The following is a 27132-nucleotide window of genomic DNA, read 5'->3' as shown; positions in this document are numbered from 1 at the left end:
CATAACACACACCTACCCACTCCCCACACCCCCAACACACACACTGAAAATGGTTCATGGTATGCCACACCCCCTTCATTCTCTCTTTCTCATACAAAACAAAATGACAACACAAACACACACACACACACACACACTTTTGTACAAGTGTTGCATTTACAAAGTAAATTAGGCATACAATTTTGTATGCCATTCTCTGATTTCAGTTTTGTAAACATCATCTCCTCCTCCCCCTCCCCACACCTCACTCACACACACACACACACACACACACACACACACACATACACACACACACCACAACCACAACAACAACAACAACAACAAATCAATACACACTCAGGAACGAATACTATACACAGAAAGGGCAACCAACACACGCTGATGTCAACAATGAGCCAGACAGCGAGCCACGCCTCCTCGCTCAGTGTCAGTCACACACAGTACACAGTGACTGTCTCTCACACACACACACACTGATCAGTGACTGACGAAGCTACTTACAACTTCTGACACATTAAAAACACACACAATGCAGTTATATTCATTGCTACAACACAGAGAAACAAATAATAAACTGACAAACCTCATGAACACCCACCTGCATCTTGAATCAGCTGAGCTTCATCAGTTTTGTCGTGCAACCCCCCCTCCATGTCAAAATCGTGGTCATCGGAATCATCTTCAAGCAGTTCTATCTCATTTGGTCAAAAATCTTCATATCTACTATTTGCATCTTGAAAAACTTCATCCAGTACTTGTTCAAGTGTTGGGGTTTGTCTGTGTGCAGCCATGGCTTTGCAAACATGACTCAAGCTTCGTACAAACTTGCAAAACTTTTGCCATAAATATGATAATCACAACAGATTTCTCTGTGTGAAATTCGGGCTGCTCTCCTCAGGGAGAGCGCGTCGCTACACTACAGCGCCACCCTTTTTTATTTTTGTATTTTTTTCTGCATGCAGTTTTATTTGTTTTTCCTATTGATGTGGATTTTTCTACAGAATTTTGCTAGGAACAACCCTTTTGTTGCCGTGGGTTCTTTTACGTGCGCTAAGTGCATGCTGCACACAGGACCTCGGTTTATCGTCTCATCCGAATGACTAGCGTCCAGACCACCACTCAAGGTCTAGTGGAGGGGGAGAAAATATCGGCGGCTGAACCGTGATTCGAACCAGCGCGCTCAGATTCTGTCGCTTCCTAGGCGGACGCGTTACCTCTAGGCCATCACTCCATCATGACATATGTTGCACGTCAACACAGCATTGGTGAGCGACAATTCATGACATATGCTGTACATCAACAACGCAGTCAAGAGGTTAATTGAAACATTAAAGAAAAAAAAAGGGAAAAAAGTTATGAAAATTAAACATTGATATTAGGATAACATCTGCTCTCTTTCATCAACAGTGCAGAAGACAAATTTTGTATTCAGTTTGGTTTTGTGTTTGCTGTGGAAAAAGTTTGGTCTGGTCTGGATAAGGTCTGGAAAAAGTATGGAATTTTGTTTCATTGCATCTGTCGGAACCCTGACTCTGTGTGTGTGTGTGTGTGTGTAATGAATGATTTTGAATGTTTGTGCCCACTGTCCGTGATTGGTTTATTGTGATGGTGAAAGTGTGATGCCCTTCATCACCTCTCTCTCATCTCCCCTTTCCCCCTTTCACCACCACTGACTTTTCAAGCTATTTTTATTTGACAAGATTTGTATTGAATATTTACATTTATGTGACTTGATTTTTTGATGAAATGGTATGTTAGTTTCGAGCATTTCATAAACTTTGTCTTTACAGTCACACTCTTCTTTTTATAACATTTTTAAGAAATACGATATGCTGATTTTTTTTCACCAGCAAGATTTTTCTCTCATTCCAGTCAGGTAACATTTCACAGCATTTTAATTGGTAGATTAACATTTGTGCAGAAGATGTTAGCTTTTGAGAAATCCAGAAATGCGAACTTTTGATTTTTTAATTTTTATTTGGGGGCATGGATTGTGGATTTGGTCTTTTTTGCCCTAGTTTAACACTGATGGCATGAAGACTGTGTCGGTGCAGATCGTCCCAACTGTGATCCAGTGTCTGCCACTGAAAGAGGACTTTGAGGAGAACACCACTGTCTTCACCTGTCTCCTCAAACTCTATGAAGATGACAATGCTCAGGTATGGAACTGCTGTCCATCTCTGGAACTAATGAAAATAATGTAGTAAACTTAAACCAGTGTCATTTCATTCAGTCATTGATTGGCAGATGTTTGATTTGACTTAAAGTGTGTGTTGATCCTGGTTGGATGAGTGTGAAGACTTTTCTAATCTCCCCTGTCAGCATATGTGCAGACCTGCTGGTGCATTAATTCCCTTCCTGTACACAGACATGCAGAAGATGAAAAATGCTTATTAGAGATTGTGTAATGCAAATCAATGGAAACAGGAACATATCCAGCACGGGTGTGGCCGTGTATGGGGGAATCTAAATGAGCGGCGTGGGAGTAGTGCCACTGAAACGGTGCAGATGATGGGGCAGCAAAAAAAAAAGAAAAAAAAAAAAAGGAACATATCCAGCATACACACATCCCAAAACGGAGCATGGCAGGGAGTAGAAACATACAGGCTAAAAGCTCTCACATAGATATTAGTGAACATAGGAGTTGCAGTAGAAGCATAGATAAGATTTTTCAGTAAATTTACGGATTTTCCATACAAGAGCCCCTTCGGTTGACTCATGAGATTCATGTAAATCTGTTGAGAAAATCAAGGGATAGACACACACACACACACACACACACACACACACACACACACACACACACACATATATATATATGTGTGTGTGTGTGTGTATTTTGTGTGTGTGTGTATGTATGTATGTATGTGTGAGTGAGTGATAGGTTCATTTTCCGCTGATTGGAGTCACACATGCACACACACACACACACACACACACACACACACACACACACACACATGCACTTGCATTGAAAACAATACACACTGTCTCTTTCTGAGTCTCTCTCTTTTAGTTTAGATGAGTTATTTTAGACTATTCCAGATCTTTGATAATTACTAAGTGCATGTTTGTGGGGTTTTTTTTGTAGCTTGTTTGTATTTGTAGATATAACCAATTTAGTAATTCACCATGCGTCTTCCAAATATTTTTATATGGAATTTCTGTTTTTGTTTGTATATGTTTTTGAAACCATATTTTTGATTCAGGTTAAAGGGAGGCATTGCCAGCTGTACCCCCAGTGCTTTGCCCCTGCACTCCACCATTAGGCATAATTTTCAAAAGTATTCTTTAAAAAGGTCTTAAGTTTAAAGGAACTTTGTCATTAATTTTGTTTGATGTAACACTTCCAGGTCATCTGCTAGCTGCTTTTATGAGGTTGAATGATTTTAGTTATTGTCATTAATTTTGTTTGATGTAACGTTTTCAGGTCATCAGCCAGCTGCCTACCATTCTGCAGGTGGCAACATCCATTCTGGGCACCCCTCAAGCTAAACCAGGTAGGACATTTTTTTTCCTTGTAAGTTTGTATGGAGGAGACCTGTATGGTTTTTGTCAACCAAAGTTGTCTGTCATGCTAGAATATCAACCAGTTATTAAATGTTTAACTGCAAAAACGTCAGCCAGTTGTGAACGAGATAGCTGGTTTTGCATAATGTCCTCTAGATAAAATTCTTTTAGAAAATTAGGCATTACCATCAAGTTAAAGCACTGATTACATATTAGATCTGATGGGTTACTCTTAGATTGACACACGCTTGGTTCTTTTTAAGAACACACTTTGGTAACATCAGATTGCTAGCTTTGTGACAAGCAAATTGATATACATGTTTGTTCTCTCTCCTTTGTAGTTTTAAATAGAAAGAAGATATGAATCTGCAAAATTTCTTCATATGGGCTTGTCAGTTTGTTGACATCTTTGTTTCTGCTTGTCAGTCTTTTAGGATCTTTGTTTCAACTTATCAAAATATGATATATTTCAACTTAGAAGATGTACCAGTTCATATTTTCAACTCATCGGAATGTGTTATATCTTTGTTTCAACTCATCAGAAAGTGTTGACATCGTTGTTTCAGCTCATCAGAATGTTTTATCTTTGTTTCAGCTCATCAGAATGTGATATTTTGGTTTCAGCTCATCTGAATCTGTTATTTTGGTTTCAGCCTTTCAGAATATGATACCTTCATTCCAGCTTATTAGTTTGTTGTTGTTGTTGCAGACACGCAGAAGCTGTTGGTGCAGTTTGTGCAGAACGTCAAGGAGAAGTATGCAGACACCTATAACACAGTGAAGGCTTCCATGCCTTCTGACCTGGCCAGCAAGCTGGACCACTGCCTGACCATTGATATTGACAACATTCCCGTCACCAACGGGGACCAGAAGTGATGGCCTTTTCCCTGGTGTTCTGCCAACACTGCATGACAGGCTTCACACACACAAGGAGACATCCCCACTTTTTTTTCATTCTTTCTTTCTGTTTTTTTTTTTTTTTTTTTTTTTTTTTTTTTTTTAGGACACAGGAATTTATTGTGGTGGTCATTTTGGCTTGATTTTTTGTGTTCAGTATAAATTTTGAGTATGATTCTGAACAGGACAGAAAGTTGAAAGTAATTATGTTAGAGAATAAGAGAACACTGGGCATGGTGACAAGGGTACTTGACCTTTTTTGGTGGAAGCGGGAATGTGCATGTCATTGGAGGAGACTGAGAGTTACAGTTTTGGTCAACAGATTTGTATTCAGGGAGGGTGAAGGTTTTTGTTCATTTAGCCACCGTGGCTGGATTGAATGGAAGAGACAGCAGTATTTTTATAAGTGCGATCATGCACTTGATCTGGGATGGGGAGGGGAGATTGTACATACCTTTTACATATTCATCAGTATGTGTCAAGTTGGTTGTCATATGTGACTTCCTTTTCTCTCTCCCACACCCCCAAGCCCCCTCCTCCCCTTTTTTTCTTTTTTTTTTATTATTTCGTTTTTTGATGCCCAGCATTTTCAGATTTTCCCCCTCCCTCACAAGTCAAACCAAGATGATGTACTCAGTGCTGTGCTCTCATTTGTCTGGTAATACAGAAATAGCAAAGCAAACCTGTTCTCTTTGGGCTATGATGGGCCGAAGCCTCTCTGGGCTGCTCAACCAAGGGACAATATTTGATGCCTTGACTGTTTTGGTTTGGTTTTGTTTTTTTCTCAGTGGTGCATTTTGTTTTCATTTGCTATCAGCACAACCTTTTTTTCTTTAGAAACCATGTTCAAAGTTTGTTGTGATCACCACCAGCACAAGTTGAATTCTTAGGATGAGATGCTGGTACTAATACACAATTATGTAATTTATCTGTCTTGGGACAAACATTGCCACAATATTTTTGCCATGCATTACTGATTGACATGATGTTGAAGGAGTACTTAAATTTATAGCCTCCCTATTTTCTTGTCCCTTGTTTTCTGATTTTATTTGTCTAGATGGATAGGATAGTTTGTAGAGATTCATCTTTGTAATGGTTCTAGGTAAAGAAAAAAAAGAAAGTTTAATGAAATGAATGTTTGTTTGAAGGAATGTTCATGACTGAATTGATGCTTGTGAAGTGATGAAACAAGATTGTTGTCAGTATTTGAAGCAATGAAACATGAGTTGTCTATCAGGTTTATTATCTGATTTCATTTGACTGTCATAATTGAAGGGGAACGGTGCAGAAGTGTGGCCATAAACAAACACAAACAGGGTAGAACAAATATTATTAGTCAGGTCCCAAAACATTATTACTTTATATTTTGTGTTCTTCTCTTTTACATTTTTCTTGGAGTGTGTAGAAAGAATGGGTTTTGCATTGAGGTATGGATTTTGAAGATTAAAACAGCACAGGTAGGTGGTAGACTTGCTTCTTTTTATTTTGATTTCTTTTTTTTCTTTTTTTTTCTTTTTGTATTGCATTAGTAACATTATTGTAGACTGTAGTAAGGCCAGTATAAAAGTTGCGATCTGACAGATGGTATCGAATGTGTACTGTTTTTTGTTTCTGTAGGTTTTTTTGTTTCTGAAATCAAGTAAAAAAAAATAAAATAAAAAAAAAAAAAATTTCAGTTCAACTTTGGAGGAGGACTTGGGGGGGGGGGGGGGGGGGTGATTGCAAAATAGGATAAAATGATGATTTCTCTGCAATACTTTAATCGCACAGTGGTGACAGCGTGCTCTTACCTGTTGTTGAGGCCTTTTGGGAGCAAACTGCTATGTGTTAGACATCAGCATTGAGTTTGATTTTTCTTCTTTCCAGTTCAAGTTCTTTGGGCTTTGTCCCTGAGCTCCATTTCCTCCTGGTTCCATGAGCACATTATATAAAAAACAAAAAACAAAGAAGACTTGCTCAAGAATCAAATAACAGTCTGTCTTTGCTCCCTGTATGCTTCGATTGTGCAATGAGGTTACAAGAATATTTGTAGATTGAACATGGACCTTCCCCTGAGTGCTGTGATAATGTGTGTTGTGTATGTGTGCAGTTTGCTCGATTTGGTTTCTGCAGTATTGTTGTGCATGTGTCAGCACTCCCCTTTGTTGCGAAAGCACAGAGATGCATGTTGCACAGTTTATTTTATTTATGTGTAAGATATGAATGGAAGGATTCATGAGTGAAAATGCTGTTTGGGTGTCGGTCATCTTCCTTTTTTTATATATTTATCTGTTTGCATACTCATCATATAATCATTATTTATTTCCTTTTATTTATGGTTGTGAAAACCATTGCTTGTGTACAAATAGAAAGACATCTTGTGTAGGGTATATAACTGACAGACCCAGTGTCCTTAAAATCTCGTACAAAGAAGTCAAGCTGTTCTTTAAAAACTGTTATGCAAGATCACTCCACATGGAAATAAAAAAAACTGTGTCTTACAAACAAAAACTATCTACAGTATTTTTGTGGCCATGTTTGTAAGACCCAGCATACTTATTAAAAATGATCGACTGAAGTAGCTGTAAAAATAAACATTTGTCATTTCTTTTGTGGTGTGTTTGCATGTGTTGTGTATATACGCTACTGAGGGTAATACTAAATCCATGTCGCGCATGAAAGCACCAATATGTGTGCCTGTTTTTACATTAACTTTCAGTTTACTTTTCTGTTTATTTGTTTGTTAGCCTTTCTTGCCTTTGTCCCTAACACAGGCATGTTTTGACATACCAAAGCATTCTCCATTCCCATAGCATTGGTTTGCTTAGCAGAGACTGAAGGTAACACTTACCTTGGTCAGTCCCCTGACAGCAGAGGAAGGTCATCGTGATATGTACAAAAATAAACTGTCGCCGCACACTTCTACACAGCTCGTGACTTTATTATTTATGCTTCACACAACTTAGTCCCTTCCCTCCTCCTCTCTCTTTCCCTACCCCCTCATCCCCTCTCCTTCAGCCCGTCCAGCATAATGTTACTGCTGATTGAAGTAGAAGCCTCTTGAATCATGTTATGATAGAGAACATTGGAAGAGGAATACTTTGCATAGAGAACAGAAATGATTTCATCTTTAATGGCTGCCATGAAGAGGTGAAGATTTTTAAAAGATATATATTTTGCAGTAATAAATGCCATTGTGTATTGATGGCTGTAAATGTGACAACAGACAATCTCAGTGTTAATTTTACAAGAATGTGTTCTGCTCAGATGTGTGTCCATAGTTTTCCAGAAATATCTGCACTTGACAGAACCCTTTGGGTTTTGATTACCCAAATATATCCTGAACAGAGCACTGATTCTGGTCAAAGTGGAATGCAATTGTGGCAATTGTTTATTTTGAATTTGTGCACACATCGCATTTTAGAATAGTTGATGCATCACCTGTATATGTTGCGATCCTAGTCCATATGAATTGTTTTGTTTTTTTAAGTAAGAAGAGAAAGAAATGAAACATCTTCATTTCTTGATATTTTTGTGTTTTGTTGTTTGCTTTTGTTTGGTTGGGTTTTCTTTTGGCTTTTCTTTTTTCTTTTTGTTTATGTAGATAGTTAAAATATTCATATTCATGAAGAGATGAACTGCATAAATGTTTTCGCGAAATTTACGGACAGAATGCACACAGTTGCAAAAGGCATTTAGACTAGTTAGTAATGCACTTATATAAATATATTTAGATTGTCACCACAGCATTCAGATTAGTTAGTAATGCATCTATAAAATTTTTAGATTGTCACCACTTTACAGTCTTGATTTGTTCCTATTTCTATCAACTCCTATCATTGTCATATATTTTATCATGAACCAACTCTGGTACTTTTTTTGTTTTTTTGTTTTTAAGTTGTGTACCATGAACAATTTAACCACACGCCTTATCTGCAAATGTGTATAATTGTATTGACAAGTTCTGTTTATATTGTCCACTTGCAAAAGAAAAAGTTCTGATATACATTCGCGTGTCCTCATTTTTCCTTCCATAAGAAACATCTCCACAAATCTTGGAGAAAATTCCTAATTCGTATTGTGAATGATATAAATTGGTTCTGATATTCAAGTACTTTGATTTGGAATGCATTCTTGCTTAGTAGAATTGCGTTTGACATTGACAGCTTTGCCTATTCTGCACTGCCAGAAAATTGTTCTATGGTGTCTCTTTGCCAGATTTTTTCCTGGCTTATGCTGTTCAGGTTCATAGGTAAAGTGTTGTGTCAGTATGGGTCATTTTTGAATTAACTAATCAGAAAGCTTTGTACAAAAAGCAGACATGTTAGTCTAAATGTTAATGTTGTTAGGCTTCTGGTTTCAGTTTGTGTGAAGCTTTTTTTCTCTTTTTTTTTCTTCTTTTTTTTACTATTAAGCTACATCAAAACAAAAACAAACAGTTTTCTTAGTGTTTGTTGTTTTAATTAATTCAGTAAATTGAAGAGTTGATGGAGCAAAGCTGTTTACCTGTGACAGCAAACAATAAACTTTTAAAGACAGAAACTTATGGTGTGTGGTCCTTTGTTATAGCACAGACAAACACTCACACACACACACACACATATACATCAGGGATCAGGTTCGACATCGGTCATTGACGCATTTAATTTTGAAATGACCTATTGTTTTTCAAGTTGCCAGGTCACATGACTTATTGTTTTTATGACCAGTCGGTCAACCAAAGTAACCATCTCTCTCTCTCTCTCACTCTCTCTCTCTCTCTTTAACGATCACGATCGCTTTGTCGTCTGCTCCTACAGGAAATGACTATAAACTGGTTTATTAAAATACGGATCCGTGACGAAACGAAATCCGAAACGAATCTTTATCGCTGCCTTTCGCAAGCTTCGGCGAGAAGAATTGGCGTTCCCACTTTTGCATTAACCGAGTGCAGTTCCGGGAAAACTGAAAGTAGACTTCTGCTCTCAGTTTACAATCAGACCGGTCGACAACGGAAAAATGCCTCCTAAAAAGGTGCCGCGGATAGAAAAGGGCCAGAAAACGTTGTTTAGTTTCGCAGCTAAAGAAGGCAGCTCATCGGAAAGTACAGATATGGCTGCGACATCGTCGTCGAGCAACTCATCGGAAATTACAGACATGGTGACGGATAAGGAGGCTGCAGCCCGGGACGGGTGATATTTGACCTATTGATTTTCAAAATGACCTATTGATTTTATGTTCTTCCGGTCATATGACCTATTGTCTATTGAACCCAACCTGATCTCTGATACATACACACACGCACATTCCAATATTCCGTAGCTCCCACAGTACTGAAGTGAATACAGACATGCATACACATACACACAAATCGTAGCGTCCACAATGCACACACACCCCCACCCCACACACCCCTGCACTCACAGACATGCACAAGTGCACACATGTGCGCTCGCACTTGCACATAGCTCTCCTGACACATGCGTACACTTACACTTACTTGCCACTGATTGGCCACAATAGGGGTGGGAAAAGATGTCTCATGCCAGGAATGTAGCGTCTAGCATGTTGCTTAGTCTACCGAATTTGTAAAAGCCCATAGAGAATTCCATTCAGAAGAAATTTGTGCAATGTTGGTTTCAAAATGATGCCAATATTCTTTTGATTTGTAAAGGATCATGTGAGGTGATCAATGGTGTGATGGCCTTGTACCCGGATTTTTAGGTGCTCTTACTTTTCTAAAGATTTCCCATTTTCCCAGATGTTGACTGCTCGTTGTTGCATTGCCATTGTTTAATCTACGCAGAGCCTCTCCCCAAAGAATGGACCAAACCACCCTGTAGCAGACACTGTGACAATTTAAGATGAGTCGGAGTATGTTGTGCGTACTCCCAAACTTCAGTGAGCAAGAAAGTCAAAAGAGCATCATGCCTTGCTGAACTGCAATTGACTGCTCCAGAAAACCTTCAAAGCCAGACCAAGAGAAAGGAATCACATCAGTTACTGTATTTGTTTGTTTTCAAAGTGTCACTGTGTAGTGAAAGAAAATGTGTGTTTTCTTTTTCTTTATTTTGTTTTCTTTCTCTTCATTTTCTTCTGATGTTTTCTCTTCTCCTTATCATCATCACCGTCATTGTCATAGTTTCAGTAAATTTCTAATACCGTTGTTCTTAAGTATAATATATAGTTGCTCTTGAGTCAGTTCTCATGTCTGCTCTCTATATTATTTATTTATTATTATTATTATAGTAATATTATTGCTCCTGGGCTTAATTAGTATTCTTCTACACTGCATGCTTCACAAGACTGAAAAAACATAAATGTTTTAAAATAAAAGCATGGGGGAAGGAGGGGGGAAGCTTAAGATAATAATTAGATAACATGAAATCAGAAAGACATTAAAACCATTGAAACTCAGAGCCGCACATATATTATGCATATTTCCAGAAATCAGATAGACATTAAAACCATTGAAACTCAGAGCCACACATATATTATGCATATTTCCAGAAATGGCAACCAATAAATTATAAACTTCATATTTAACGGTTAATCTCTCTCCCCCTCAACCCTCCACAAACTCTCTCACACACACCAACATAAGCCCACACACAAATTTCATTATACACATATATTATTATTCATCATCTCACTTGCACAAACATCCCCAAATTTGAACTGAATGATAGAGAATAAGAGAGGGAGAAAGAGACAGAAAGACGGAGAGACAGGGTGGGGGCAGGAGGCTGGACTGTACATCAGAGTAAAAATACAATACCAAAAAACAAATCAACTTGTGCTCAAGCATAAAAACATGAGATACAGAAAAACAGTTCTTTACATGTCTTCCAACACAGCACACACAAACACACACACACTGACATACGCACACACTCGCCCCTGCAGCGTACATACATAAGAATGTATTGTCAGAGAGCACGGCATAGGAAAACAGACATGGTGGCCGCTTAGCCTCAGCTGCACGGCCATCCGTTTAATCTATTCTATTTATGTCTGTGGCTCAGTACATTCCACACACACACACACACACAAATATATCAAAATGATCTCAGCAAAAGGGTTACATTAGCAACAGAGGTATGACAACTTTCTCCTGATTTGTGATCCAACTTTTTTCATCAGTAAAACATGACAGATGGATATCAACTGTAACCATCTTATGTCGGCAACAAGATGCATTCATGAAATCAAGTGAAATTACTCTTCCAAATTCTAACTCACTCTCTTTGTGTAATTGTGACTGACAAAGTTTCAACAGTCATAAGGTTTCCTTAGTCACTTAATTTTTAACAGCTGTTCAGTAACTGAACCTTTTCAGAATGAGAGTTGCAGCTGATTTGAAATGATAAGAGAAGGCACACTTCAAAAACTGTCCTGAAGATCCAAATAATTATGTGTGTGATGCACTCTCTCAGAGATACAAATTAAATAAGATATGGTAGTATGTATTACAATTTACACAAACCAATGAGGCCAGATGTTTCTTCTTTAAACACAACAGAGTCACCCTTCTGTCTAGAAATGCCAGACACTATGAATACATAGCCACATGCAAAACTTCAATGCACACACACACACACACACACACACACACCACACACACACATTCACAAAACACATGGACACTTGAAACATACATACAATGCCCATGCAGAAAAAACCTATCACTTTGTGCCCCAGGGGATGCTTCATTCTGTTAAAAGACATTTTCAGTCACCAATTCTTGCTGCAGAATGATGTTGAAGTTTGATGAGAGGAGGACAACAGCGAAGCATGTTTGGCTTCCCTGAAGGTCCTCCACAAGGAGGGACAGTGAACCTGCTGTCACAGCAAGAGACAGCCATTCTGTTCTGTGCCTTCCTGTCAAACACAGAAACTGATGACCGGACCAGGTGTCATGGCCATGGATTGAGTGTTGTGGGGCAAAAAGGAAATTTTCTACCTAAAATTACGTTTAAGTAACATACTTACCGTGACCCACTAGTGCAGACTCTGACAGGGGTCTGACATTCCTGTCCTGTGCAAACTACTATCCGCCTATGCGGAGAAAACGAAAGTAGCTACGGCCGATAACCTCCCGGAAGTAGGTAACCTCCCCTTTGCCCCCCTGACTAGCGCCTTCTTTTCATGGCAAATCGCCGCAACCAGTGCAGTGTGAAGGGAGAACAGAAAGCGGGGAGGGTCTTAAATGTGGGTCACGGTAAGTATGTTACTTAAACGTAATTTTAGGAAGAAAATTTCCTGTTAATTGCACATACTTAACCATGACCCACTAGTGCAGAATGGCAGGACAAGGTGGAAGGCTCGTCTGTTCCATCACCAGTGCGCTGCGATGGCCTGTTGTGTGACCACTGCAGAGGCAACGTCTCTTGAGCCATCATCCCTAAAGCAACAGACATCCCTCAAGAAGAATTCGATGAAGGTAGAGTGTACTGTGTCACCTCAGGATATTGGTGCGGGCAAAGAAGACAGAGGTCCGCAGCTGTATTGTGGGAGAGGTCTGTGGACCACAGCTGTGCTGATAAATGTAGCGCAAAGAAAATCGGGTCAGTGTGTAGAATCCACACTTTATTGAGAGCCCTTCGAATCAAAGAAAGGGAAGGAAACACGTACCCTATAGGGTTGTCTCACTTGAGCGCGGTTGAGCGTCAATGCAAGGAGGTGCACATGTGGTTTGATCTGATGATTCCACATCGGGTGTGGGCTGATAGTTGAAGTGATATATGTGTTTGAAGGAAACTGTGACACTTGACAGAGGTAGGCCACCATGTTGGGCTTGCCTTAGGCCAGATCTGTAGAGCTCCTTCATGCCAGCTGACAGGCGATGGGCGCTCCCCCCGCCACTTTTCTGTCGTTGCCAAAAAATGACAGCACTGGTATGTTGCCTATGCACAGAATGGCAGACATTTGGCAACAAAAGACTTGATGTCCCTGGTGTCTCTGGGACAGGGATGTGTGATTGCCCAGGTAGGTACCATCACGAAGGGGCATACGGAAGGCTTGATGGCTTCTCTGAGTGTGGCATGTTGGAGCAACCTGCAGAAAGTTGTCGGCAGTCAATGGCTGGGATGGATCAGGCTGTGGGAGTGCACTTCATGTGCCCGCAGGTCACTTGAGTCTCATTCTGTGGTGGAATTCCTAATGGAAGAGGGTTTCCATGGGGAAAATTTTCGCTGAAGGTTCTTTAGTGAGAAAGGGGACTGGATCCATGACAGGCCTCTGGGTGTGTGTGGTCCGCACTAAGTCTGGGATGGAGGAAAGTGGCTGTAGATGTGTTGTACTGGCCATTTACATCAAATCACTGATCTGACATACGTTTTCAGTATGGTCAACAGCAGAGTGAGAGCTGTATTATCAGTGGTTTCTTAATTGCAAAGGGAAATCGTAGTCTTTCATGAAGGACTATGTCTCTCACACTAGAAGTCAAATTGCACTGAGACTTGGGGACTAACTAGCCTTTGGGATCTGTCCCAATGATGAGTCCAAAGGCCCTCTTGATCGAGGGACTGGGGATGCAACTTGGGCAAAACACTCTCTACTATAAACTGTATAATCAAATTCCAGCCCGAACAGTCGGGACAGCAGTTGCCTCCTCTGCTGTTCTGATGGTCATTGTTGTACACGACAGATTATCATATACTGGTCCTAGGAGGGCACCAATCAGCATGAGTAAATCAGGAAACAGCTGCTGTGTGCTTGAGGGAAGAAGGTGTCCACCATGCAGGTTCTGCTGAAATGTAAGGAAGCCAGAAGGAGTTGACGGGGTCTTGTGGTGCAACCATGTGTCTGAAAGACATGGTGCTTGCTTCCAAAGTGACAACAAAGTCATCCTCTGACAGGCCCTTGACTGTAGGCTGGGGCTCCATGATGGGATAGCCTGTCTAGGCTAGAAACCCCTGTGCTATGTAGGGAATCTCAATGAATAGATGTCAATGAATAGAGATAGAGATATAAGTGTACATGTTAATGCGAAAATCGTATGAACCTATCCCGTAAGCGCACACACATGTGTATACTGAGGTATAAGTATACATCTATAAGCGCAAATAGAATTGTGTATAAATGCAGCATCATATATATATATATATATATATATATATATATATATATATATATATATAGATATATACATACACACACACACACACACACACACACACACACACACACACACACATATATATATATATACATATCTAGATATAGAGTTTTTTTTGTTTTTTTTTTGTTTTTTTTTGGTGGTTGTTGTTGATTTTGATAATAAATCAAAAAGAACAGAATGGGAAATATTGTGATGTATTTCCTGTTATTGTGTATAACAAGAAAAGAATGGTGATAGGACTGATTGCCTGCAGAGGACTGTGTGCAAGTGTGGGGGGATGAAGAACCCCAAAGTTCAGTGGCCAATAGCTTGAGAAACAGCAAGAAAGGTGCAGTTACTGTGCAGAGTTGTGTGAAGTCCATGAATGGGCACCAGGACCCAATGAGAAACCGAAAAAACATCACTGGTGGACAGCACGGGGGGCAGGACTGATGTGCTGTGTAGGCGGAAGGGAACTAACTACAGTGTCAACCGCCTAGGTTACAAATGCGGGGTTGCCTCCCTTGGTACTGATAATCGGCTAAAAGGATGGTGTCTTTAGAGCACATATCCCCTGGTGTGACGTTTCCTCGCTGTGGAGGGAGGAGTGTCATGCTGCGTGAGAGAGTCCGTGGTTTGATGCCACCGTAACCGACACAGGCGAATATGGCCGCAAGGGGAATAAGTATTGTCCCTTAGTGCCCTGGGCGTCCCTACCCAAATCGGTTGCCATCGGACACGAGATGGTCGGGGCATGTGGTATGACAGCGCCGTAATCCAGTGTTATGGGTGTTGTAGACGAGGGGGTGGCAAGTCCATCGGCTTGCCGTGGGATGTGCATCCCCCTGTAGCTGAACGGCGGTCCAACCTCACGAATAGCTCCTGTGAGAGGACCGACGTTCAGTGTTGTGTGTTGACGGATAGACAAGATCGGCCCGATCACTGCCGAGTGGCAGGATCGAGTTATCAAGAGGCACTCCGATGTGAAAGTGCCAATATTAGTCTGGGTAACAGAAGAGTCAGGCGATGGGGCAGAAGAAACAAGCACTGCTGAAGTTCAATGGGCTGTGCACGTACCTGCTCTGTGGGCAAGGGGTGGTGCAGGCGCAAGGTGTGGCACCGGGAAGCAGAGTGGTGCATAATTGCTGCAGCAAGTTAGCAATGAGTTGCTGGCTGTTTGGTTGAGCAGCTTACCGAGATGCCATTAGTGGATGGGAAACAGTAGCAACCGGTGGTGTGGCAGATGGGGTCATCACCGCATAGCTTGGTGGGACCGTGCACACACCCGCACTGTAGGCCAGAAGCAGTGCCGGTGCAAGGGAAATAACTGCGGTGGTCACCGGCAAGGGTGCCGAAGCAGGGTTTGACTCCCTTGGATCAGGCGTTCCAGACAAGGGGTAGGGTGCACTCGTATGGGCGAGCGTGTCCCCTAGTGGTCCACCTTCCTCCCTATGTATGGGGAGGGCATCCCTATATGCCTCGGTCGCCATTGGATCCAAGATGGTCGAAGCATGCCGCGTGGGGAGGTTGTGTGATCCGATTTCACCACATAGGGCCCAGTCTAGCGTGCGGATCCAAAGCAAGCATAATGGGGGTTTTTTCTGTTTTTTTGTTGTTGTTGTTCTTGTTGTTTCCCCAAAGGGATTGTGGCACATTCCATTGGTGCAACTGTGGGTATGAGTAAAGAGATAGAGGAGGTCGACTCGTGCACTGCCGACTGGCAGAGCCGAGAAAACGCAGATCACGTCGAGTGCGTTCGTGGATCAATAAAAATGGCATTAAAGGCAGCACTGACATGAGTATGGGGCAACAAACCTCTAGAAGTCACCAGACGAGGTGTAGGAGGTGGTGGAGGTCTGGAGTCGACCTGAGGAAGAGGAGGAAGTGGAGGAGGCGGTGGGTTGGCGTTGTTGAGAGGGCCAGGAGTAGAGGGCCCAGAGTGTCAGCGAAGCGATTGCGATCGCGCCTTAATTTTAGCATGATTGCCCAATCGAGCTATATAATTATGTGACCTGGTTGGAGATATAATTTGACAAAAAACAGAATGCCAGAGAACTGACAGACAGACAGAAAATACGAAAAAAAAAACTTAGCTGTATGAAGAGCACAGGAACAGGAGTCATGATCATCATGATCATGATGATGGCTGCTGGAAAAAGAGGGCGCTAGTCAGGGGGGCAAAGGGGAGGTTACCTACTTCTGGGAGGTTTTCGGCCGTAGCTACTTTCGTTTTCTCCGCATAGGTGGATAGTAGTTTGCAAAGGACAGGAATGTCAGACCCCTGCCGGAGTCTGCACTTGTGGGTCACGGTTAAGTATGTGTAATTAAAAAAGGGAGCACCTGTAACAAGCCGTTCAGACACATGCAACCACTGAACTGCATGCACGTGCATGCATGTATATGCAAACACACTGTCTTTGCAAGACTGGGAAGGCTGCAGATGGACACATTTTTCATGACTGTCAGTCTTTTCAGATTCCAATAATCAAAAAAATTTTCTTCTTCTTTTCCAATATTAAACTACACCAGTACAAAACTCTCAGAACAACAAAACAATCACATAAACAATCACTTTCCAATCTGACAGCCCAGAATGAGATCACTCCCAAATTATCACAACTCGATGAAACGTCCAGACTGTTCGTATCTCTGGTACCTCAAGGCACACTCATTCATAGTGCTGGCAGTGAAGTCCACCTGGTTGGCAAAAGCAATGGCTTCATCCCTCTTTCGACTGCGGTACCCTCTCAGAACAGCAGTGTGGGGGTTGTCCTTGGCTTCAGGGTTGGCAGTCTTGTATTTGAATTCCCGACGAGTGATGACAGGCAGGAGGCGCCCTGTTGGAAGGGGGACCAGATCGTTTCCCATGGCGTCCACAAAGTGAGGGTTTGCCAGGCGAATGGCCACCACATCCCGGAGTGACTGCTCTCGTGCTTCTTCCAAGTCTGTCAGGATTCTGTGAGGGTAATTCCTGCCTGCAACAGAAGTACAGGCACACAATGATTCTCAAGGCAAATAGAAAGTAAAGTGGAAAAAAAAGAAACCCTTTATTAAGTTTCATTCATTAATCTTTTCCGTGCTCTTTTTCCTTTTTTTTTTCAGACTCATCACCAAATGGTTAAATTTCTCTTGTTTCTTCAACTTCATTTGCTTTGTAATGACAATTTGGATCTTTTGCATTGTGTGTGTGAAAAAAAAAAAGATTTCCTGCACTAACTGGTAAAACTAATAGGCATCCATATACTTTCAGTGAAATGCCTATTAATTGAGCAAGCATAAATGTGTGTGTTTTCATGCCAAGATCTTCTAGACTTGCAAGGACCATCATGCTAAGCACTCTATCAGGAGGAAGGTGATGTGGGAGACAGAAAACAGGTTGAAAGGATAACATCAAAGAATGGAGAGCAGATGCACACTGAGGATGGCTGAGGACCAAACCCGATGGAGGGAACTCAACAGAAAGTCATCTGTGGTGCACCTGCAGCTGACTCCAAGTTATAACGATAAGAAAGTCATCAGTAAATATTCATGGTATTACCGTCTTCACTCCGGGGGACTGCCTACGCAGGGACTATGAAAGATGAACGCGGGTGTGGCTGTGAATGGGGGGATTGAAATAAGCAGCATGGGAGTAATGCCATTGAAATGGTACAGATGACGGGGCAGCAAAAAAAGAAAAAAAAGAAAAAAAAAAAGAAATGTATTCATGCCATTTGTCTGCAACTCACCAAGCTCAATGCCAGCCCTGCGAAGCACCGATGGTGGACACTTCCATGGTTTGTGAATGAAGTCATCAGGCAGTGCAGACAACTCTGGGCACCACTGCCTCACATACTGTCCCTTAGGGTCACAGGTCAAGGCTGCATCAACGGGGTGCATGACAAAGTTCCACTGGTCGAGGCCGCTCATGCCTCCATTCTGCCACATCATGGCATTGATGGCCACATCCGCATCAAGCAGTGTATCCTGTGAGAATAAATGATGCATGTGTCTCACCAGCTTCATTTACTTCAGATTATGATGATTCAAATGAATGATTAGATACATACCTCCCCCCCAGCCCCCACCACTCTCCCACCAGACTTGCTGATAGCAGAACTCAGAACTCAGATGATTTAATGCACTAGGCCATATGCCCATGTCATAGGGATGAGGACAAAAAAACAAAAAAAACAAAAACCCAAAAAGAAAAACAAACAAACAAAACCCAACAACAACAGCAACAACAACAACAAAAATGCAGTAAAAACAAACGCCAAAATCAAGTAAACAACACTGAATACATATCAGTACACATACAAACAACAGTACAGACATACACATACACAGCAGTGTGGTTGATAATTGTTCGGTTAAGGAGGTATTTAAGTTTAAGCACATTTTAACTTTTAATAATTTGATAAGTTAACTGTTATACACTTTCTCTAAATCTGAATGCCTCTTTTTTTAAAGCCTCAAAAATATACCGCACAACAACTTTACAGTGTTTGTCACTGGCCATCAAAAGGATCATGTAAAACGCTGATGGTCGGGAGAAAAATTTGCGGGGTAAATACTTTTCCCTGATGTCACAATAGTTTGAACAGAAAAGTAAAAAGTGAATTTCAGATTCTGGAGCATTTCTACAAAACGGACAAAGCATACTCTCAGGTGATCGGGCAATGAAGCGATATCTATGAGTTTTTAAGGGAGAAACACCTAACCTGAAGCATATTAACTCACTCAGTACGGCCAGTCCTCTCTTCTCCTCTACACAGACCCCTCGGATGTCCAGTGGGTGTCTGAATGACCCAACCTTTAGCTTCCATCGTCAGAATTGTGGTATTCTTTGTCAATATTCACCTCTTCAGTATAAGAGCCTTCCACTTGCAATATTTTGATGATGATAATTGGGGTGAAACGCTGTTAACGTCGTCTCTTTCGCCGTTTGTATGGAGAGAGTTAATGCTTTTCTAACAGCAATGTTACTTATTTTGAATACAGCTTGGGGAATGTCAGGAACTGATTTAAAAGAAGTATAAAAAGAAAACCATTCTCCTGAAACATCACTATTCCAGTCCTGAAGAAAACAATCTTTTAATCTCTAGACTTGCTGATAACAGAGATAATGGGTGAGTACCCTTAACTCACTCCATGCCAAGAGTTTTTGCCCTTGCGAATCCCAGAAAACCTAGGGTTTGTATAGGATGGGGAAAAAATTCTCAAAAAAACAAATAAACATCCAGACAATTGAAAATTAGTATGTGTATTCATTGAATGTTGTTCCATATTTGTGCAAAAAATTAAATTATTTACTCACCATCTTATTGATCGTGGTATCCATTTTCTGTGTATTTTGCAGCATTTTTGCACCCATCAGAAAGGTATAACAATTGTCCTTGAACAGCTTACAAATGTTCTACATCACATCCTAACACTATTGAGGAACTAAAGACCTAGTACATGCAATGAGGTATGAACAGGTGATGGAGAAAGTTGAAATTCACACACACACACACACACAAAAATTGTCTCTACATAAAAAAAGGAGTTCACTGTACACAAAAACCTGATGTATTATCACTGACAATCATCTTGTCTGGAGTGAAAAAGCTCATGGCAGGTGATGTTGAGTCCTGGGCACAGCTTCACACACAGTGGAACTCCACAATTTGGACACATGTTGGCAGTTTGGCGTCTTGGTGTGTTGTGGCACTTGAACAGGTCTTCACAGACCTTGCACCTGCGGTAGCTGGTCACTCATATCCACTCCAGCCATGTTGGTGATGTAGTCTTGTACTGCAGCTGGCTTCGGTCTTTCAGGATGGTGTCGTGTTGTGACATTGACCATGGTAGTTGGCAGCATGACTGTTGTCAGCACGTGAACTGGCTTTTTGTCCTGCCGCTTCAGCACAGCAACATGACCTGCAACCACACACACAGATGATCATGCAGGTCTAATAACTCTTTCTTCTTATTGTTGTTTAAATTATTTGTTTCCTTATTCCCTTGTTTATTCTAAATATTTATGTGAATGGAAGCATAATGTGGTAAGTTTTTTTTACATGTAGTCAAAGACAACCACCTTAGATTTTTTTTTTTTTTTACAATATTACAAACAATAATGACAGTATCATCAGTATTAGTACTATTACTGTCATTTCTATAGCACCTTGTTCTACAAACAAACTCCATGTTATTGTAAAACAGAAAATAAATAAACATATGCATGCAATCACACACACACACACACACACCACACAGTTGTACTCTTGAGCATGTGGCATTGTTTTCTTTCTTACACACACACACACACACACATATTATATATATATATATATATATATATATATATATATATATATATATATACACACTCACCATTTTCAGTACAATCACTGATAAAAACACCAGCAAAGTCTTCCGTTTCCTCAGTGATTTCGTTGTCAGTGTCAGTCAGCTGGCATGTGTTCAGGACTCACTTTCCTCTCCAATGTAAACACCCTCTTCAGCGGCCGAATCTATTTCCAATTCATCGGGATATGGTTCAAAATCACTGTCTGATGAATCAACATTATCTCCTTCAACATCGGAGCCTTCAGCTTGGATCATTTCCAAAGCAGCTTCAACGCCGTGTTGTATTTCACCTCTCCTACCGTGTTGAACACTTCGACGTGACGCCATCTTGTCAAACAACTTGCAGAGCTGACCGAGGGTATGCTTCGTTGTTGACTGCTAATGAGCATGTCACTACACACACGCAGTGTGTGTGAATGAAAAGTTGGCCGGAGATAACTTAAGAATCAGCTCTGCTTTTGAGTTTCGTATCTGACACGTCACTCCATCAGCGCGACTTTTCAAAATCCAAATCCGCATATGCGGACAATGGCAGCGAGTGAGTTAAGAGCTTGTCAATGCTGGAACTTTCAGCCACAACTGGCTTTTGTCCACAGATGAAGATGCTGCATGGTTCTATTGGCTCAAGAGAAAAAAAACTGTTCAATCACAGAGCTGCGTGTTAATCATTTCAATAATGTGTCTTTGAGATCATCTGCTCTCAGATAAACATGGGGAAAAACATAGAGGATTACACACATCTAGCATTTCAGTTCCTTTACGCAAACTAATTAAACCTTTTGAGGTTAAAGTGATGGTGAAAAGATCATGCAGCAGCACTGCACTGAACCTTCCTGATGTGTTTGATCTCAAACTGGCGATAAAATCTTTAAAAAAAAAAAAAAAAAAAAAAAAAAAATTATCAAAATAATTATCACAACAGCTTCTACATATACATATCCAAATGTAATATTCATGGAAATTATTTTTATAGTTCAAAGGAAAGAAAAAGCAACAAAATACCAAACACAAACATAGATAGAGGAAAAAAAAGTAAAAAAAAAAAAAGAGATGAGACAGAAAGAAATTGGTAGAAACATACAGAAGAAGTCAAACCCTTTTTATCTCAAAGCTTTAGACAAGCTGAGAAAATTATTCAAAATATTGAAATAGATGCAAATACATACATTCTATATGCATAGTGACAACCATTTTTATCTATGATTTTGACTATGTCAACAAGATAATTAGAATGGGAAATAACTCTTTAAACCATTGACAAAAAAACAAGAACGCCAGAGAATCGACAGACAGACAGAAAATACGAAAAAACTTAGCCGTATGGAGAGCACAGGAACAGGAGTCATGATGGCTGCTGGAAAAAGAGGGCGCTAACCAGGGGGACAAAGGGAGGTTACCTACTTCCGGGAGGTTATCGGCCGTAGTACTTTTGTTTTCTCTGCATAGGCGGATAGTAGTTTGCACAGGACAGGAATGTCAGACCCCTGCCGGAGTCTGCACTAGTTGGGTCACGGTTAAGTATGTGTAATTAAATAACTCTTTAAACCATACACCAACACCTGTGTGATGTGAATGATATCTCTCCACAAACACCTGTGTGACAAGACCCACCTGGAACCAGTTGTAGCCATGGACCCAGTGCAGGTGGAGGTAGGAGATCAGGAAGGAGGCCACCACATGACGCATGTAGTTGTTCATCCACCCGGTCAGCCACAGCTGCCGCATCGCCGCATCCACCAGGGGGTACCCTGTCTGTCCCTTCTGCCACGCCTTGAGCTGGGCCTTGCTGTCACTCCATCTCTGGTCCTGCCAACACACACCCTCGTCAATGCTGTTCATGGATGGATGATGGCAGCTGTTAAAAACATTTTTTATATAAGAGCAGTCTCATCCTAATTCTCTTCATGCCTTGTGGAATATAAGGCCACCATCAAATATCTCCATGACTGCTTGTCTTCTGCTGTCAAGGCTAGCTTCCTCCAGATACAGCTGTTCTATTCAGTTCTTTTCCAACCATTCCATTCTGTGCTTTGTCTCTGCCCCTCCAGTAATCTTTTTCCATCTGTTGTCCAGCTAAAGGCTCTGGTGGCATGCTAAAGATGATCAGGGTTCCCAGGTGGTGGGCATGAAGCCAAAAAAGGACCTTTAAAGGACTTTATAAGGACCTCAAATCAGTTTAAAAGGACCTTTGCCGACATGACTTTACAGTACACCCCAATCTATCTGACATGCAGAACAGCAGACACTTACCTCTCATAAACGGAAGAACAGCTAATCCCATTTGACTGTCGTATTTAGTCTTTGCAATTCACGTCACTGTAGGCTAGGCCTAAGCAAAGCAGCAGCAGCAGGCATGACTCACAGCCACTGTACCACGCTTCGCGTCTGCCACCGAGCAGAAAGCGCACTACTGTTAGGGCCTAGGCCTATAGGCTGTATCCTCCTACAGTAAGTACTGAGTTTCAGACGATCGCGTCGGCATCTTTCAACGCGCTTTGCAACTTGCAGTTTTGGTGTCGAAGGTGTTTCAGTTTCGTTCTCAAGTCTCTTTCTCTTCATAAAACAGGACTTAACAGTACCTTTCAAAAATTAAAAGGACCTCCTGATGAGTTAAAAGGACCAACTTGCTGAATCAAAGCACTTAAAAGGCCTTTTGACCAAAATCCAATTCCTAAGGACTTAAAAGGACTTGAAAGGACCCTACGAACCTTGATGATACAAAAGCAAGCATGATGATTAAATATTTGGATGATGTGGCTTTTTATGTGCCTGAATGATAAACTTGCTGCAAATTACTTTGTGCAGATATGTTAAGATGTGGGGGTGGGGTTTGGGGTGGGATTGGGGTATCACTTTAGAAGAAACAACAGCCAGAATGTTCCTAACAGTCATGTAAATTTGGAACAGCTAGAATCACCTGACTTTCGAGTCAAACACCTAGGACTGCTTAACAATAAAACCACTCTCCCACATACCTGATAATGAACCCGAATAGGTTTGCTGGGCATGTCAGGAAATTTCGACAGCAGCCAGTAGGAAAGATCCCGCCATGCAAACTTGCGTAGAAACTTGGGTGACTTGAGACCCTGTGCACAGCGAAGGATGGCTCGGGGGCTGACCTGGCCAAAGTGAAGGTAGGGTGACAGGCGACTTGTGTTGGGCATGTCTGCTCTCCCAGACTCCTTCTCGTAGTTCCGAATTCCTGCACAGTTTTGTTGCAACAGCTTGTTTTTGTTTTTTTGTTTTAGAAATCTTATTTCTGTTCCCAGTAAGCTTCACTACATAATTTCATGCGGTTGCTAGATTTTCCATCATGGAAATATATTTTGTTTCCTTTTTTCCAGTCAGCTTTACAGACTTATTGTATGTATTGTGCTGCTATTGTCTCGAGGTAGCTCTGTACCTTCATTTGTATTTTCTTTGTTTTGGGATAGTTTCTTTTTCACTCCTTTCTCTGTTCCTCTTCTTGGTTTTGTCAGCGTATAAATCAGTAGATCAACTGATGACAAACAATGAGTGCAAAGAAAAATTAAATAAATATATATACAGTGTACAGGAACAGTTTGTGAATACTTACCTTCATCAACAAAGAGATCCATAGCATTCCATGCCCCATCTTCTGAGAAGTCCCAGCTTTCACGTATGACTCTTGCCCAGTCAATCTACAATTCAATAACACAAATCAAAACTGAAGAAAGGTAAGACAATTGAAGAGATAGTTTACAGCAAAAGAAAAATCTGCACAATTTATCAAATGACTGTGTAATCATACACATTAATCACTAACAAACAAAAAACAAACCCTCATTATATTTGATTTGTTCTTCCTTGATTATGCCTCTGAATGGGATTTCTCATTATTTGATTATTCTTTCTTGACCTTAAAGCCAGCCACATTCCATGTTTAAGATGGTGCATGCTGGGTGTATTCAGTTTTCCTTTTAACCCACAAAATACTGACACTGAGTGATTATGAATATTAAAATTTTCTGCATGTGTATACCCACTTAGTTATACTATAAGGGACTTAAGACAGAAGTGACTGTAAATATTTCAATCCTTGACCCACCAGCCGCTCTTGAGATTAGAACCCTGGTTATCACTGGTGTGCTATCACACCTGTCCAGACAAGGTTCACACCTGATTATTGTACATGTCTTTAATTCTAATGACAAAGCACTGTCAATCAGCACACACAAATAAACATGGACAGGTGCACAGACACACACACATGTAATCAAAACTGAGCATGCTGTTAACAAAGGTTTTATTTCTATGTTAGTATCAAGGAAACAAACCATCAAAGTTGCACACTCTCCACTTAACATTGCACACACAAAAAAAAGCAACTTTAAAACAAATGGTACCACACTTCTCAAGTCAAACAGCTCTCTCCCGATCACATAAATATACTTCATCACTCACAATAGTGCCATCTTGGCGCCTTGGCAGTCGAGCCAGGCCAAGCTCTTCCAATGGCTGACTGTCCGGCATGGATGCACATGTGGGGAGACAAGCAGGTTTGTCTACCGGGACGCCAATCACTTGTGTGTTAGGGGACAGTTGGCAACACTGCATGAAATGAAGTACTGAGCCAAATCCTCGATAGCCTCTTGACTCGATGTCAACTGAGCTGGGTTCGTAAAGCAGATATGAATCAAAGCGATGGACCTCCAATCCTGAAATATTGAATCAAAATGTTCATGCAGATATAGTGAAACTACTGAAAGAAAGTAAGAAAAGGAAAAATCACTGGTTTATAGCTTATCAAAATGTTAAACGTTTCAACAGCACTTTTAATAAGCTGGAGTAATTATTCAGATTAACTTTCTTAACAGACAAGTCAAAAAATGAAAAATGAACCAGACTGATATGCAACATTAATGTTATAAAGTTTAAACACTTCATCTGTAATTACTTAATATTTTTCTTGGAATGCTCTTTTTTCCCCTCTTTTTTCCCTTTCTCAGTTATTGTCTTTCATGATGGGTTCTAAAATAATTCCACACACATTAACAAAATTATACTGATGTAGAGCAGTGACAATCCTCTCTCTCTCTCTCTTGCACACACACATGGGCACGCACACATGTGCATTCATATATTCGAAAACAAATATGTTCAAGCACACATGCACATACATATGCACACGGACATGTATGTACTGGTACTGCCGTAGGTTCAATCAAATAACACAAAATTTCACCTTGTGATTTTAAAGAGGCGCTGATCTGGTCATCTCTCTGTTTCAGCCATGGCTCGTAGAGATTGTTAAAGACAACAGTCCGTGCTCCTGTCTCTTTCACCAGCAACTTGATTTCCCTGTGACTGTTTTCAACTTTTCGAAACAGTATTCTGTTGCTATATTCTCTCTGTATTGAACTATCCAACTGCTTCAGAGCAAAATGCAGCCAGTATTTTGTGGCCCCTCCTGCTGCAAGTGCTCCCTCTTCTTCCTCATTCCAGAGAAATGCAAGAACAACGGGAGCGTTTTTCTCGAAGGCGGCAACCAGAGCTGGATTGTCATGCAGTCGCAAGTCCCTCCTCAACCAGTAAATAACAGGTTTGTTGTGAATGTGCCGCATCGGCCCTTGCTGTTTCTGGTTCGTTCTCCTTTGTTTCTTCTTATGTTTAGACACTTCACCACCTGAAACGATTTTCGACTCTGTGCCAAAGATATGCTGATCCTTCTGTTTTGCAGGCACATCAGAAACGGGTGATCCTGGTCTTTCAGAAAACTGATTGGATAATTTAAATATCTTTAAATCTTCAGTCGATTTGAGCTTGCTTGCATATGACGGTAAGATTCCACCATCAACTATCTGTGGTTTATTTGAGTCGTGTGAAGTAGTCGAAGCTCCGTGACTAGCAGACGACGTTTTCGTGTCATTGGTTGACAGAGCGAGCGCAAGCTCAAGATCAAGTTGTTCCCCAAAACATTGAGCATGATCAGCAAGTTTCTCCTGCTGTTCGTTTACGACACATAAAGATGCGAAGTAGTTTGTGTATATGTTACTTAATTCCTTAACCAACAAAACATTTTGGCACTGGTCTGAACTTACTGTCCTCAAAATGTTATGAAACTCGTGCTTGGTCTTTTCTTCACCAAGCAATGAAAGAATCATGCAAAAACACTCTTCTGATGATAAAGTTCCTTTCATAAATTGTTGAACAATACGAACCGTATCCCCTGAACCTTTTCTCGACATTTTTGCGCGTTGCAATCTCAAGCGCTCTGATTTTCACTATTTTCTTTACCAAGCTGTTGTTTTGTAACGAGGATGTTTTGTAACATGTGAACTTTCGTGACAAGTCGGAATAAACGC

The 27132-nt window shown here is 40.9% G+C and overlaps 2 protein-coding genes across 2 annotated transcripts in view; one reads left to right on the top strand and one right to left on the bottom strand.

The window, feature by feature from the left end:
- The window catches only part of LOC143286066 (importin-4-like), a 38263-nt gene extending 32173 nt beyond the window's left edge, over positions 1 to 6090 (top strand). The window contains exons 27-29 of the mRNA XM_076593627.1: positions 2058 to 2162; positions 3434 to 3503; positions 4223 to 6090. Of these exons, the coding sequence (XP_076449742.1) occupies positions 2058 to 2162; positions 3434 to 3503; positions 4223 to 4389 (342 nt within the window). The 3' untranslated portion in view covers positions 4390 to 6090. The remainder of the gene's footprint in view (positions 1 to 2057; positions 2163 to 3433; positions 3504 to 4222) is intronic.
- A 10691-nt stretch (positions 6091 to 16781) lies between these two features.
- On the bottom strand, positions 16782 to 27044 carry LOC143285723 (deoxyribodipyrimidine photo-lyase-like). The gene is made up of 7 exons (XM_076593129.1): positions 26013 to 27044; positions 25232 to 25485; positions 24384 to 24468; positions 23782 to 24008; positions 22418 to 22612; positions 18199 to 18436; positions 16782 to 17445 (listed from the first exon to the last, which is right to left on the bottom strand). The coding sequence occupies exons 1-7, from the start codon at positions 27013 to 27015 to the stop codon at positions 17084 to 17086; spliced, it is 2364 nt and encodes a 787-aa protein (XP_076449244.1). The 5' UTR covers positions 27016 to 27044; the 3' UTR covers positions 16782 to 17083.
- Positions 27045 to 27132: the final 88 nt, after the last annotated feature.

The sequence above is a fragment of the Babylonia areolata genome, chromosome 9 (assembly GCF_041734735.1).
Source record: "Babylonia areolata isolate BAREFJ2019XMU chromosome 9, ASM4173473v1, whole genome shotgun sequence".
NCBI lineage: Eukaryota > Metazoa > Mollusca > Gastropoda > Neogastropoda > Buccinidae > Babylonia > Babylonia areolata.
This window is presented reverse-complemented; position numbering and strand designations above follow the sequence as displayed.

Coding starts and splice junctions, on each gene's coding strand:
- LOC143285723 (XM_076593129.1), bottom strand. CDS start 27,015: ATGTCGAGAAAAGGTTCAGGGGATACGGTTCGTATTGTTCAACAATTT. Junction 22,613..23,781: donor CTATTCGGGTTCATTATCAG/GTATGTGGGAGA, acceptor GTGTGTTGGCAG/GACCAGAGATGGAGTGACAG. Junction 18,437..22,417: donor ATGGCTACAACTGGTTCCAG/GTGGGTCTTGTC, acceptor TTATTCTCACAG/GATACACTGCTTGATGCGGA.